Here is a 14,197-nt window from a genome sequence, read left to right as displayed (position 1 = left end):
GCGGCCTGAGGAGTAGACGTTTGTTGCCTTACGTTTCCGGAGGCTAGAAACCCGAGGTCAAGGTGTGCTGGTAGAAGGCATTCCTCCTGAGGCTGTGAGGGACAATCTGCTCCAGACCTCCCCCACACGCGTCTCTATAACTCTAAGGACGTCGGTCACACGGGACTGGGGCCCACCCTCACAGCCTCAACTTCCCTTGATTTCCTCTGTGAAGACCCTGCCTCCAAATAAGGTCACACCGTGGCATACCGGGGCCTAGAAATTCAGCAAGCGAATTTTGGAGGGGACGCAATTCAACTCATCACGTGATCTGTCAACTGTGTCCGTCTGTCTAACTGTCAACCACCTATCACCTACCGTCCAGTATCTATCCACCTGTCATCCGTCATGTATCAACCACCTGTCATCTGCCTGTCATCCTTCTTCCATCCCCTGTCCCCCATCCCCCTGTCCCCCATCCCCCTGTCCCCCTGTCCCCCCATCCCCTGTCCCTCTGTCACCCATCCCCATCCCCCATCCCCTGTCTCCCATCCCCCCGTCCCCCCATCCACCCATCTCCCTTCCCCCATCCCTCTGTCCCGTGTCCCCCATCCTCCCATCCCCTGTCCCCCTCTCCCCCATCCCCCATCCCTCCATCACCCGTCCCCCCACTTGTGCATCCCCCATCCCTGTCCCACATCCCCTATCCCCCATCCCCTGGTTCCCTGACCCCCCATCCGCCCATACCCCATCCCCCGTCCCCCCTCCCCTGTCCCCCATCCCCCATCCCCTGTACCCCCATCCCCTGCCCCCGTCCCCCATACCCCAGTCCCCTGTGCCCCCGTCCCCCCCATCCCCCATCTGCCCATCCCCTACCCCCCCATCCCCTGTCCCCCATCCCCTGTCCCCCCATCCCCAATCTCCCGCCCCCCCATCCCCTGTCCCCCATCCCCCATCCCCTGTCCCCCCGTCCCCTGCCCCCGTCCCCCATCCCCCCAGTCCCCTGTGCCCCCGTCCCCTGCCCCCCATCCCCCCATCCGCCCATCCCCTGTCCCCCCAGTCTCCTGTCCCCCATCCTCCCATCCCCCATCTCCCGCCCCCCCACCCCCTGTCCCCCATCCCCCATCCCCCATCTCCCACCCCCCCCCACCCCCTGTCCCCCATCTATCTCCATCTATTTCACTTTCTATTCTCTAGCGGGCCACCTGTGTGTATCTAGGGATCTAGTTTTGTGCTGGGCCCTCCCTGCAGTCTCCTGCTGAGATGCCAGGGCGCCACGAGGCAGGGGCGCCTGGTACTGAGCCGAGGTAGGGTGCCTGGCAGCCAGGTCCTCCGCGGTCGCCTCCCTCCACCTTCGTGAGAAGCCCAGGGAAGGGCCCTCTGTGTTGTCCCCATCCCGGAGACTCGGGCACCAAGAATGATGTCCCTGGCCGGGGGCAGCGTGGGATTGAGTCCCGGCCGTCTCCCCCTGAGTGCGGCCTCCAGGCCACACCGCGCCTGCGGAGCCCGTGGCTCGGGGAGGATTCGTGGGGAGACGCGGGCGCGCTGCTGGGTTTCATCACGAGAACGGCTGCTGAGAGATCAGTCCAAGGACTTCCCGAGAAATCCTTGAAAAGTCGGTGTGTTTGCGGGAGGACGGAAGCCCCCCTGGTCTCCGGGACGCGCGAGGATGGGCCGGTGGGTCGTGGTCAGTGATGGCAGCTGCCGGGGCCCGAGGAGCGAGGACGGCGCGCGGCCGTGTGGCCGGGGCTCCGGGGGCACCGCCGCCCGGCAGCGGAAGCACGGGGACTGGCCTGGCCCGATGTCCCCTCTGGCGCTGTGCGGGTTTCCTTCTCAATGGCCCGCTTGCCGAGCTTGGGGATGGTAGCAGCTTGTCCCTCCACTACGTGACCGGTGGGTCCCCCAGACAGAACTCAGGAGAGGCCTGCCACTCCCCCCCCACCCCACAACCTCAGAACGAGGCCCGCGGCTGTGGCTTCTGGTGCCGGGCCTGGGCGTCCCCTCTGCGGGGCCACACCAGAGGCCGGACGCTGGTCTCTTCCTCCGTGAAGCCCCGATGGAGGGATGTGGCGGGGGAAGCAGCTGGCGCCGGCGCCGAGAGCAGACGCCGCGGCGTCTCCTTGCGGGCGCGGCGTGGACGCGGCCGGAGCGGCCCATCTCCCCGGCCCGCGCACCGCCAGCGCCGTGGTCAGTGCTGTCCGTGCGTCCTCGGGTGACCCCCGGGGGGCAGTGCGGGGCGGGGGTGGCCTCCCGCTGCCGGCTGCCTTGTTGGCTTTGCGGGCAGCGGCCCTGTGCGTCTGCAGCGTGTCTGCTTCTCACGTGCTCCAAGCCGGGGCCCCCCGCTCCTGCCCGGACCCCCGAGCACCCACCGCCCTGCATCTGTATGTCCTGCCAGGGGAAGGAAGCTCTCCAGAGAAGCTGCCGACATAGATAGGTTTTTATATTGCAGTTTATAAAGCGTCAATAGTGACTGATTCCCGAAGATCTCAAAGGACGACTTAATCCTTCTTTTTTAAAATTTTTGATGTTTATTTATTTTTGAGAGAGAGGGAGAGAGAGTGTGAGCAGGGGAGGGTCAGAGAGAGGGGGAGGCACAGAGTCCGAAGCAGGCTCCAGGCCCGAGCTGCCAGCACAGAGCCCGACGCGGGGCTCGAACCCACAGACGGGGAGATCATGACCTGAGCCAAAGTCGGGCACTTGCAGACTGAGCCCCCCAGGCGCCCGTTAGGACGACTTAATCCAACGGAGGGGTTAATAGGAAAACGTGAGCCCGGTAGCAGGAGCTCCAGCACCCTCAGGGAGAAGGGGAGCCCAGATGTGGGGCGTCTCACCTCCCTCCGGCCCAGAGCACCCCCGGGCAGACACCGCTTCCTTCAGATTTCCCTCTGCCCCACAGCCCCACGTCCACACTGCATGCAGCCCAAGACACCTTCTGTCCAGTTCTGGACACCCATCTGTGCGGAGGGCCGTGCTGGGGCTGCGTGGCCCCTGTGGGTGGACTCTCTCTCTCCCCCTGTCTCTCTGTCTCTCATCTCTCTCCGTCTGCCCCGTCTCCCTTCCTGTCTCTCTTTTTGTCTCCCTGTCTCTCTCTGGGGTGGGGGGTGGGCTCCACCGGGATGCCCCCGCTTAGGTGGCCCAGTTACCTGCCAGACACAGACCTGCCTCCCGGTGCTTTGGAGACACGGCACCCTGTTTTGCCGAGTGTGAGACAGTTGTGATATTTTCGGTGTGATTCATCAAACTCTTCTTTTTAAAAAGAATTTAAAGTAGCTTAAAACGAGATAAAATACACACGGTTAACTGTAAAGGCTAAAGTTTATAAAGTGAACATAAAGAAGTACTGAGGAAAACAGAAGCTTCAGAAACCAGACATTAAGACCCGTGGCTGGAATTCACGGTTAGTCCCGGGGTCCCAGGAGCAGGAACTGAGCAGGAGCCAGGGCTGGGCGTGGCGGGTGGGGAGCAGGGGTGGGAGGGAGCAGGGGCGGGGGGGGGGGTGGGTAGCAGGGGCTGGGGGGGAGCAGGGGCAAGGGGGAGCAGGGGCGGGAGGGAGAAGGGGCTGGGGGGAAGAAGGGGTTGGGGGAGCAGGGGCTGGGGGGGGAGCAGGGGCGGGAGGGAGAAGGGGCTGGGGGAAGAAGGGGTTGGGGGGAGCAGGGGCTGGGGGGGAGCAGGGGCGGGAGGGAGCAGGGGCTGGGGGGGAGGAGGGGCTGGAGGAAGGAGGGAGGTGGCGGAAGTGGGCGGGTTTCCCATGTTTTCCTGGGAACTCAGGACAGGGCCCCCTGGGGGACGCTGTCCTACGCCATCCGCGACAGAAGAGTTCTGTCAGGTGCAGCTTTATTTGAGGCTCCTGCAAGGAGGAACATCGCTGCAGCCGCCGGGAGGGGGCCCAAAGTGACACGAACGGGAGCGTGGTGATGGTGGCCCAGCCCGTGGGCTCGTGAGGCTGTGTCCACCTGGGACAGACTTGGAGTGACCCCACAAATAGCCCACCTTCACAGCCACCTTCCTGGGGACTGGGCCCTCTGCCCAGGCACGTGGGCACCTGGAGGGCCGCCCAGGGGAGGCGACCCTCGTATGTGGGAGGGCCTCTGGTGCCCGGCTGCCACGGGGCAGGCCCTCGTGCTCTGGGAGCCACATCGGCCCACGGCGACCTTGTCACGCTGGCAGGAAGGTGGAGAAACCTAGCTTGGAAGGGGGCTGTGCGCGGGGCACGGGTGCAGGAAGGGCCGCGGCCAAGATAACTCTTCCTTCGCAAGGTGGATCTGGATCTGCTTCGGGTTGGTTCAGAGGCTCCCTTGACTTCCCCAAGGGTCAGGCTGCACACTTTTAACCTCAGAATGGTTTCAAGTCAGGCATCCACAGTCGGCCCCCTGCCAGGGAGAACCTTCTGTGATGCTCTTCTAAACAGCACGGCTTCCCAGCACCGTGGCTTCCCCACAGCACGGCTGCCCGGGCAGATTCGCTGTAAACCGTGGCCCGGCCTCTCTCCTGGGAACCCAGGGAGCAGAATTGCAATATAGCTTGGTTTAGTGCTGACCAAGTCCACGCTGGAGAAGACCTTGCACAGAAAATTGTGTTGTGGTCACCACTGCTGCTGCACACGTATTCCGAGAGGGTTTGCACAACAGGGCCCGTTTGACTTTAGGGCCCTCCCGATACGGGATCTGTTTAATGTACGTGCACCAATGAATTTTACTGCCTCTTTCTGCTTCCGGGGTAGGAAGGCGACTTCGGTGCAGTGCCCTGAGCATTGAATTACTTCTGCTCAGGGTTCCGTTCATAAAAGACAACCCAAGCCTCTTCCTATAAACACCACCTCGAAGGCATGCTCCCCGCCCTCCTGCCCCCTCCCGGCCACGAGCAGGCAGGACGGGGACGTAGCAGCCAAACAGACTTTAGTAAAGCAAGCTGGAGGTCTCGTCCACACGAGTGCTGCCTGCGAAGCCGAGACGCAGAGCTGGAAGGAAAGTAGCCGTGCGTGGGGCCTACCGCAGGGAGCCGCCGTAGCAGGACCGGGGCAGCCTTGCCTGCTTGAGCAAGGGCACCTTGGCCGGTGGGCGGAGGCCAGACCCATCTGCCGTGAGTCAGGACAGCACAGCCCCAAAGACCGCTTGTCACTCTGCCCTCGTTCACGAGGGGCCAGGAGCCCCTCGATGACAGATCCCAAATGCCAGGTTTCGTGACACTGGAAAGGTCACTTGAAAAGGCCATCAGTGGCCTCAGGAGACTCTGGATGCTCATGCATGGCCCCGGGTGACTCCAGGTGGCTCTGGGTACCTATGAATAAACCCAGATGACTCTGTTTGCCCTGGGTCGTCTTGAGGGGGTGTGAGCAGCCATGGGTGGCCATAAATGTCTCTGAGTGGCTCTTGGTAGCTGTGTGTGGATGTGGAGGACCCTGGTTATCTAATGGCCATTGGTGGCCCTGGATGGCTCTGGAAGATACCGGGTATTCTTGGGTGACCTGTATGGTTTGGGGTGGTCTCTGCTGGGTCTTGGTGGTGCTCTGCATTCCTGGGTGTCCCGGATGGTCCTACACTGTGATGGGTGGCACTAGATGATTCTGATGGCTGTGTGTGGCCTGGGGGCCCTGCATGACCATGTTGATGCTGAGCGGCCGCATGTGGTAGTGGATGGCCACAGATGGCCCTTAGTCACACTGTCTGCGGGTACCTGGTTCTGCCAGGGTGGCCCTGGTGGCCCTGCATGTCTCTGGGTGCACAGAGATGGCCATGGCTGTTTCGGGGGGTTGGGCACCGTCCTTTTTCTGTGACCCTGGCAGGAATTCTGGCATCTGAGCACTCACTGGTTGTCTCCGGTACTTAGAAAAATTGCCGGGCGTCCAAGGTCCAAGGAGCCGGCCTGGGGAGGGGAGGGCCTGCTGACGCCGGGTGCCCCCGCCCAGGCGCGTGCTGACGTCATGTGTTCCCTGCCCAGGCGCGTGCTGAAGCTGCGTGCTCCCCACCCTGACGCCGTGTGCCCTGCCCAGGCGCGTGCTGACGTCATGTGTTCCCTGCCCAGGCGCGTGCTGAAGCTGCGTGCTCCCCACCCTGACGCCGTGTGACCCCACCCAGGAGCATGCTGACGTCATGTGTTCCCTACCCAAGGCGTGTGCTGACGCCGTGTGCCCCGCCCAGGCGCGTGCTGACGTCATGTGTTCCCTGCCCAGGCGTGTGCTGACGCCATGTGCTCCCCGCCCTGACGTCGTGTGCCCCCCCCGCCCGCCCTGACGCCGTGTGCTCCCTGCCCAGGCGCGTGTTGACGTCGCGTGCTCCCCGCCCCGACGCCGTGTGCTCCCCGCCCCCGGCGCGCGCTGACGGCGTGTGCTCCCAGCCCTGACGCCGTGTGCTTCCCGCCCCCGGCGCGCGCTGACGGCGTGTGCTCCCGGTCCCCGGCGCGCGCTGACGCCGTGTGCTCCCTGCCCTAGGCGTGGGCTTCACGGTCATCCTCATCTCCCTGTACGTGGGCTTCTTCTACAACGTCATCATCGCCTGGGCGCTGCACTACTTCTTCTCCTCCTTCGCCGCGGAGCTGCCGTGGGTCCACTGCAACAACACGTGGAACAGCCCCGACTGCGTGGACGCGCGCTCCACCGGCCCCGGCTCCGGCCCCAACCGCACCCTCCACACCACGCCCGCCACCGAGTACTTCGAGTAAGTGGGGGTCCGGGGACACGGCCCTTCCGTGGCTGCCTTGGGCAGGGCGGGATGCGGGAGCCCCGGGGGGTCGGGCGCCCCGGCCGCGCTGCTGCCCGCGAGGTGTGCCGAGGGCCCTTGCCCTGTGCCGCGCCCCCGTCCCGTGCCCGTGGGCTCTCGGGGGGCGCCATGCCGAATCCCACCTCTGGTGGCCCAGCGACGCTCTCGCGGGGTGAGTCCTCGGCAGCCTTGGTGTCTCCAGCCTTGTTCGACACGCTGACTGTTGCTTTTTCCGAGATGTTCTGTTCCCGGTACAACCGCAACATTAGTTCTGGTCTGAGTCTGCCCTCGGTCCCCACGTCCAGTGGCGCCCCCGGTGCCCCCCCTTCCAGCCCCTGCCCTCCGCGCCACTTGGCATCCACCAGCTGCGAACGCGTCACTCTGGCCGAATCTGTTCTTCTCGGGGTCCTTTCTGCCACGGCTCCTGCCCCCCTCGCGCTCTCATCCCACGTGGCCCGACCCAGCCTGGAAGGGCCGTCAGTGGCCCGATGGGTACATCGCTTCTCCTCAGAATGCGCACACTTGCCGAGGACCCGCTGTGTCCCGAGGCCGCCCTGCCGGGGCGATGCCGACCTGGCCTTGGCGGACTGGTGTGCCAGAGACGCGTTGGTAAACGTGGGCGGGCCGGGTGGCATGTGGAGCTCTAGCGCTGGCGGCTCCGGGAGCCCCTCCCGGTCCCCGCGTAGCTCAGGCTGCCCCAGCGTCCCCACAGGCAGCTTCTTCCGGAGATGAGCACAGGGCATCCCGGGGGCTTCCCGCTGACGCCAAAATTTCACAGCCAGTGGGACGTTTCTTCTGGGGACTGAGTCTCGGCTGCCCGCTTCCATGTATTCTGTTAACGTTTCTATGTGGAAATGAGTCTGCTCACAACTTAGCAAAAGGAACTTCGACCGGCGAAAATAAAACAACTCTGGTTTCACCAGCAAATAGGCACGTTTGCAAAACACGCGTGGAGTTGAAAACCGTGAGCTGAGAGACACAGTGTCTGGGTGCCTAGGCGTCAGCCCCGTCCTTCCGAGAAGACCCAGGGACTGGGCAGGTGGATCTCCATTTCTGTCCCGGAACGGTTCGAGGAGGCCTTTCCCGGGAGAAAGGGGCCCCGTCCCGGGCACAGGGGAGACAAAGAGCGCCTCCGGGCAGCCGGGAGACCCGACCCGCGGACGTCCGAGACACCGCCAGCAGGGAGGTGGGTGTCCTGGATTTGAGCTGCGTTTCGGACACTGAGACTCCGGACGCTTTGTTCTGGGATTCTGAGCCCCGAGCGGGGACCGAATCTCTGTCGTGGAAAGTGGCCTCGAGGGGCGGGGACAGGTCAGGTGGGTTGGGAGGGTCTGGGGCGATGCCGGGAGGATGCTCTCCCCGGACCGTGGCCAGGAAGAGCAGTCAGGGCGGGTGACCGTCGTGTGCCACGGGACTTGCTTGTGTTTTTAGGACGCCGTCGGTGGCGGTTGGCGAGTGGAGGAGAGTGAACGGGGGGTTGAGGGGAGCGGGGGGGCCGTGAGCCCCGCCAGCTCTCCGGGGTGGCCGGCTGGTTTCAGAGGTCTGTCTGTCCCTCTTGACTTGCCCAAGAGACGCCGGCCAGGCGCGTCTGTGAGAAAGGAGAGCGGGGGAAGTTTATCTGATGTGTGGGTGGGACTCGCAGTGCGACGAGGAAGCGAGAATTGCCCAGAAAAGGAGGAGTCGAGTTTGCCGTCGCTTGCCGCTGTCTCGCTAACTGCTCCGTTTCCCAAACGTGACGCTGACGGGCCGGGCCCCGGCTGCGTGTTCCCTCCCCCTGTGGCCCAGGCTCAGCTTGGCTGGGATCAGAGGTAAGGGGTCCGCAGGGGACCCCCTGCACCAGAAAGGGGAGATGAGGACCCAGTGGCGCGCGAGCACCTGGGGCCCCGCGGTCAGGCCCACCACGCTGAGGGACGCTCAGCCGCTCGGTGCTGGCTTGGGTCTAATCCGTCGCTACACCAACAAATTGGGGACTAAGGTTGCGTGCTGAGGCGTCTCTCGCTATTTCGAGATGGCTACCCGTGCAAGTTTGAAGTTTGGAGAGCTCACGGAGGCTGGAAGGTGCCAAGTGACGCCATTGGGGGCCACCTGTCTTTTGTTTGGAGGCGTGGACGGACTCACGGGGGAAAGGACTCCGCCAAGCACGTGGCTCCTCCTGAGACCCCAGAGTGAAAACTGATGGTGCTGTTACTCTCGTCACATCTTCCCCAAGAAAGCGGAGCCCCAGAACCGCTGTCCTCAGCAGCCCCTGCGCCAGCCGAGGGTCCCGGTTTCAGTCCCTGGTGGGCGTGCCCGAGGAGACCCTGCAGGCTCGGAGCAGAAGCCAGAGGCTCGTGGCTGTGGCTCCCAGGGCTGAGAAACCGAGCAGGGGACTCGCTGGACGGCCATGAGGGCCGAGCCAGGACTGCGCCCGTGGGCTTGGAGGCCCCCAGACAGGCTCGTGTAACTCCAACCACTTTAAACGTCCCCGAGTCCCACAGACGCTTCTCAACACCACCTTCGCCTACTTTCCGCTGTAAACTAGAGAGCTGTACGTTTAAAGCTACTTACACGTTTGCCTCTAGGAGACGGCTTTAGCTGCTCCCCCAAAGCTCCTTGTGCTGTTTTCACTTCCATTCGGTTCCAAGTATTCCCTGATCTGCCTGGTAATTTCTTCTTTGACTCATGGGAGATTTTGGAGGCGTTCCCATTTAGTGTCGAAAATTTTGGAGGTTTTCTACATACGCTTCTGTTCTTGATTTCTGATTTAATTCTGATTTAGTGACATAATATACGTATAAAGCCTCATTGTTCCAAACTCTACTGAGACCTTTCGCGCCTAGCGTGTGGTTTACGCTGGTGGGTATTGTGGGTGCACTGGCACAGGACGTGAGTCCTGCTGTCGCTGGGAAGGGACTTGCACCCCCGGGTCGTGTGAGCTCCTGTGCCACCCGCCGGGTCTTCTGCGTCCTCACTGTCCGCCGTGCTACCGGCTGTGGGACGTGCTGTGGGAATGTGGGCTGTGCATGTGCCTCCTTGTCTTGATTCCATCGGCTTCAGCTTGACTTGTGCTTCTGGGACTCTGTGGCGAAGAGTGTGTGTGTGTGTGTGTGTGTGTGTGTGTGTGTGTGTGTGTGTGTGTCAAGTCTTTGAGCGGACCCATTTCCATATAAAACGTCCCCCTTGGTCACGTTCCTCGTCCTGGAGCAGCTTTGTCCAGCAGCAGCGTTCCTCCCCGGCCCCCGATGGGCCGTGTCTGCACTGGCACCTTTTCCATCCTGTGTTTTTAACCCACGTATGTCATAGCGAGCGCGCGTTTCCTGCAGGCGGCGTTGAGATGGTTCTTGCTGTTTCTGCAGAACAACCACCTCTGCCTCGTCATAGGGCTTTCCGTTCAATAATCACCCACGAGGTCGGGTTTAAGTCTTTCGTCTCCATGTTTTTCCTGTGTGTCCCATCTCTTTGTGTTCTGTTTCCTCTACTTGTCCCTCCTTTTGAATTCATGAACACTTAGGCTTCCGTTTGAGTTACACCGTTGGCTAATCAGCTCTAGCGGCTCTTTGTTTTAATTTCTGTGGCTGTTTACCGGGTTTATGACCCACATCTGTAACTCGTCACGGTCTACGTTCAGATGGCGTCGTGCCACCCCACGTGGAAACTAGGAGCCTCACAACAACGTGCTCCCATTCTCACTCCTGCCCTTTATTGTCACAGATTTTGTTTCCACAATCTGTTATAAACTCCACAACATGTCGCTACTATTTTTGCTTTAAACGGTCCGTTGTATTTCGAGTACGTCTAAGTGGAAAAATACCTTTCACGTTTACGAGCACATCCGCTGTTTCTGGTGCTCTCCCTGCCCTATGCAGATCCAGATTTCCATTTGGGCATCATTTCCTCCTTTCTGAAGGGTTTCCTTTAACACGTCCTACAGCATAGACTTGCTGGCAACGAATTCTCTCTGCTTTAGTTTTTCTGAAACATGTTGCCTTCTTCTGGGGGGAGTTCCATAAATTGTGGTGAACTATACATAACAAAATACATCTCTTTAACCGTTCTAAGCGTGCGGTTTAACATTACACAGTCACAGCACCGTGCAGCTGTCACCACCACCCATCTCCAGGACTTTCTCGTTCTCCCAAACTGAAGCTCTATCCCCGTGAAACACTAACTCCCTCCCCACCCCCACCCCAGCCCCTGGCGCCCACTATCTTGTGCTCTGTCTCTATGAATTCGATGACCGTAGGGACCTCATGTAGGAAGAATCGTTCAGCGTTTGTCCTCGTGTCTGGCTTATTTCACTCAGCGTGATGTCCCCAAGGGCCATCCCTGCTGTAGCAGCTATCCGTTTCCTTCCTTTTAAGGCTGATCGCTATTCCACTGTATGGATGAACCATATTTTTCTTGTTCATTTGTCGATGGACACTTGGGTTGTTTTTCTGTCTTGGCGCAATGAACACAGGGGTGCAAGTATATTTTCGAGTTAGTGTTTTCGTCTTCTTCGGATAAAGTTGACTTTTCATTTTGTTGGTGGTTTCCTATGCTGTGCAGAAACTTCCTAGTCTGATGTAGCCCCACTTTGCCCATCTTTAAATCGAATTGTTTGGGGGGCATTTTGTTATCGAGATACAAATCGTTCCATATTCTGGTTGTTACTCGCTTACCTATTTTCTCATTCTGTGAGTTACCTTTTTCTCTGTCAGGAGTGTCCTTTGATGCACAAAATTTTTGTTTTGATGAAGTCGGTTTATCTATTTTGTCGTTGTCGCTTGTGATTTTGATGTCATATCAGAAAACCCATTGCCAAACCCAAGGTCACAAAGACTTGCCCTTTTCTTCCAAGAACGTTATCATTTTACCTCTTCCATCCAGTCCTTTTCCCGTCTCGACTTAAGTTTTGTGTTGTGGTTGTAGGCCATGTGTTCTGCCTGTGTGTCTGCTAATTTTCTTCTTCCACGTCGGACGTAGTAAGTTTGACTTTTGCATTAGGTTTTGTCGTCTTCCTTTAAGGACTGTTAGTTGCGTTCTGGCGGGAAGTTAATTTGCTCGCGGAGAGCTTTATCGTCTTGACGCCGGTCCGTAAGCTGTCTCTCGGTGGTTCTGGGCACTGCCGTGTGGCGCTTCGGGGCCTCCCCTGAGCTCCCCGTGTGACCCACAGGTGCCCCGCCCTGGCCTGTGGGAGCCCCTGGGTCCTGCACCGTGAATTGGTGGACACGGGGACGCGTCCTTCCCAGACCTCCGGCCGCCCGAGCTTTATCGACACTGCCGTCACTTGCGGTCCTTGGGACACACCTGCTCCAGCCTCGGGGACGCCCTGCCAGACAGGAAGCTGGGGCGTTACTGGGCTCACCTCATCCCTTGCCTTCTCCTGGGGGGGGGCAGCCCTGCATCATCTCCGGTCTCGTCTGCAAACACACGTTTGGTGTCCTTCGTCCGGCTTCCGATTGTCTGCCACGTCGCAGACCGGTACACGTGTGTGAGGCCTTGCAGGGAGGCCGAGGTGTGACTGGGCCTTCGGCCACGCGGTCTCCCTCGGTGCTGTCGTCCCAAAGAGACTTCTGTTGGTGAGGAGAGGGCCCGGGTGAAGTGGTCTGGCTGGGGGGCCAGGACGCGGGGGCGTCAGGCAGGGCCAGGGCTGCGGGGAAGGGAGAGGAGAAGGAAGTCGTTGGAAATCGTGCTGCCAGAGGAGGCCCCGGGGAGGACAGACTCAGGGCAGGACGGGCAGGGCACAGCTGCCCGAGCGTTGTTGCCCCAGGGATCTCCACTCCTGGACCTCACACAGAAGACAGCATGTGTGTGTGTCGGGTCGGGGGCTCCTGTCACGTGAGGGGTGGCCTGCACTCCATAGAGGAGAGAGGTTGATGTGACACTTTGGTGGTGCTGAGGGAGCTGGGAGTGTCGAGTTGGGCTCTGTTCGTGCCCGTCACCCCCTCCCCCCGCCACGAAACTGTGATTCCGGAGTCTGAAAGCCCGGATTCCTCCACCATGGCTCCGGGACGCCTATAGCTGGTGGGAAGCTCTGGGGTCCGCAGATTTCTACCGTGGGCGTCGGGATTCTTCTCTTAGGACCTCGGCAAACCTGGGCAGTGATGGCTCCTTTCATAACGGGGCCCCTGCGCTTCCTGGAGCAGCGGCACAGCCTGCCGTCAGGGTCAACCCGAAATCCCGGCCGCCGAGGCCAGGCAGCGGGTGCACGGCGAATGTGATGGTGCCGCCGCCTTCCCCGCGGGCGGTCACGGGGACCTAAGGGACTACGGTGCAGGGAGGCGCCCAGGACCCCACAGGTGGCCACGGGAACTAAGGGTTCTGTGTATCTAAGGAGAAAGCCTGTAAAGAGGCGCCCAGGGGGGCGTCTGGGTGGCTCAGTCGGTTGAGCGTCCGACTTCGGCTCAGGTCACGATCTCGCGGTTTGTGAGTTCGAGCCCCGCGTCGGGCTCTGCGCTGACGTCTCAGAGCCTGGAGCTGCTTCGGATTCTGTGCCTCCCTCTCTCTCTGCTCCTAACCCACTCGCATTCTGTCTCTGTCTCTCTCAAGAATAAATAAACATTAAAAAAGAAAAACATCTTAAGAGGTGCCCAGGACCCTCGCACACGGGCACGGGATCTAAGGGGATGCCGCGCAGAGAGGCACCCGGGACCCCCGCGGGTGTTCGCAGGGATCTAAGGAGAGACCGGCCCCCAGGGAGTGCTCCGTGGGCCACGAGTCCCGCTGCCTTTCTTCGTGGCCTCGTGTTCTGCCCTTAGGATGGGTTCCCTCCACGAGACGGGTTCCTGGGCAAGCCTGGAGCAGAGTCGTCCTGAGTCCGTCGCCCGCGGAACCCTGCTCGAGGCAGCTGGAGCGTGAGAGCGGGCGCTGCCAGCCGTTCCGCCGTCCCCTGAGAGAGCGGCGAAGGCGTGTGTGTGACCCGAGCTCAGTCTCGTTTCTGCCGAGGGCGCCCTGGACCACCGCGCAGGGCACCACATCACCGAGCACCTTCCCTCTGGTTTCTGCAGCTCCGCAAAGCGGGGGCGCTGAGCGCGAGAGGTCGGGGCTGGGCTTCTGCGGGCTCCCGGCAAGATACAGCCCTGGAGGGCCCGGGCCCCGCGCCCCAGCCGCGCTGGTGGGCCTGACCCTTCTGAGTGGGGTCTCCGGTCCCATCGGGCCGGGGGATTTCCGCCAGGCCTCTTGGGGGCGGGGAGTTCTCTGGGCAAGCTCAGCTTTCCGGTTCCGGTTCCGGGTAGGGAGGCAGCACCCCGAAGCACCCGCCTGTCCCACCCTCTCCAGGCGAGGCGTGCTGCACCTTCACGAGAGCCGTGGCATCGACGACTTGGGCCCCCCTCGGTGGCAGCTCACATCCTGCCTGGTGCTGGTCATCATCCTCCTCTACTTTAGCTTGTGGAAGGGAGTGAAGACTTCTGGGAAGGTGAGGCCTTGCCCACTAGGGAGAGGACACACGGCCATGCTCGGGGAGTGAACTTGGGGGCCGCGGTTGGGGTGGGGAGTGGAGAGGTGGGCCGTGGTACGTCGGGGAGGGCACAGGTGGCTGTGGTAGGTTGACAGGTGGACAG

The 14,197-nt window shown here is 61.3% G+C and overlaps 1 protein-coding gene across 1 annotated transcript in view; it reads left to right on the top strand.

The window, feature by feature from the left end:
• Positions 1-14,197, top strand: part of SLC6A3 (solute carrier family 6 member 3) — a 42,814-nt gene that overhangs the window by 6,492 nt on the left and 22,125 nt on the right. The window contains exons 4-5 of the mRNA XM_078444120.2: positions 6,407-6,632; positions 13,914-14,052. Of these exons, the coding sequence (XP_078300246.1) occupies positions 6,407-6,632; positions 13,914-14,052 (365 nt within the window). The remainder of the gene's footprint in view (positions 1-6,406; positions 6,633-13,913; positions 14,053-14,197) is intronic.

This window comes from Panthera onca, chromosome A1 (assembly GCF_046562875.1).
Source record: "Panthera onca isolate mPanOnc1 chromosome A1, mPanOnc1 haplotype 2, whole genome shotgun sequence".
NCBI lineage: Eukaryota > Metazoa > Chordata > Mammalia > Carnivora > Felidae > Panthera > Panthera onca.
This window is presented reverse-complemented; position numbering and strand designations above follow the sequence as displayed.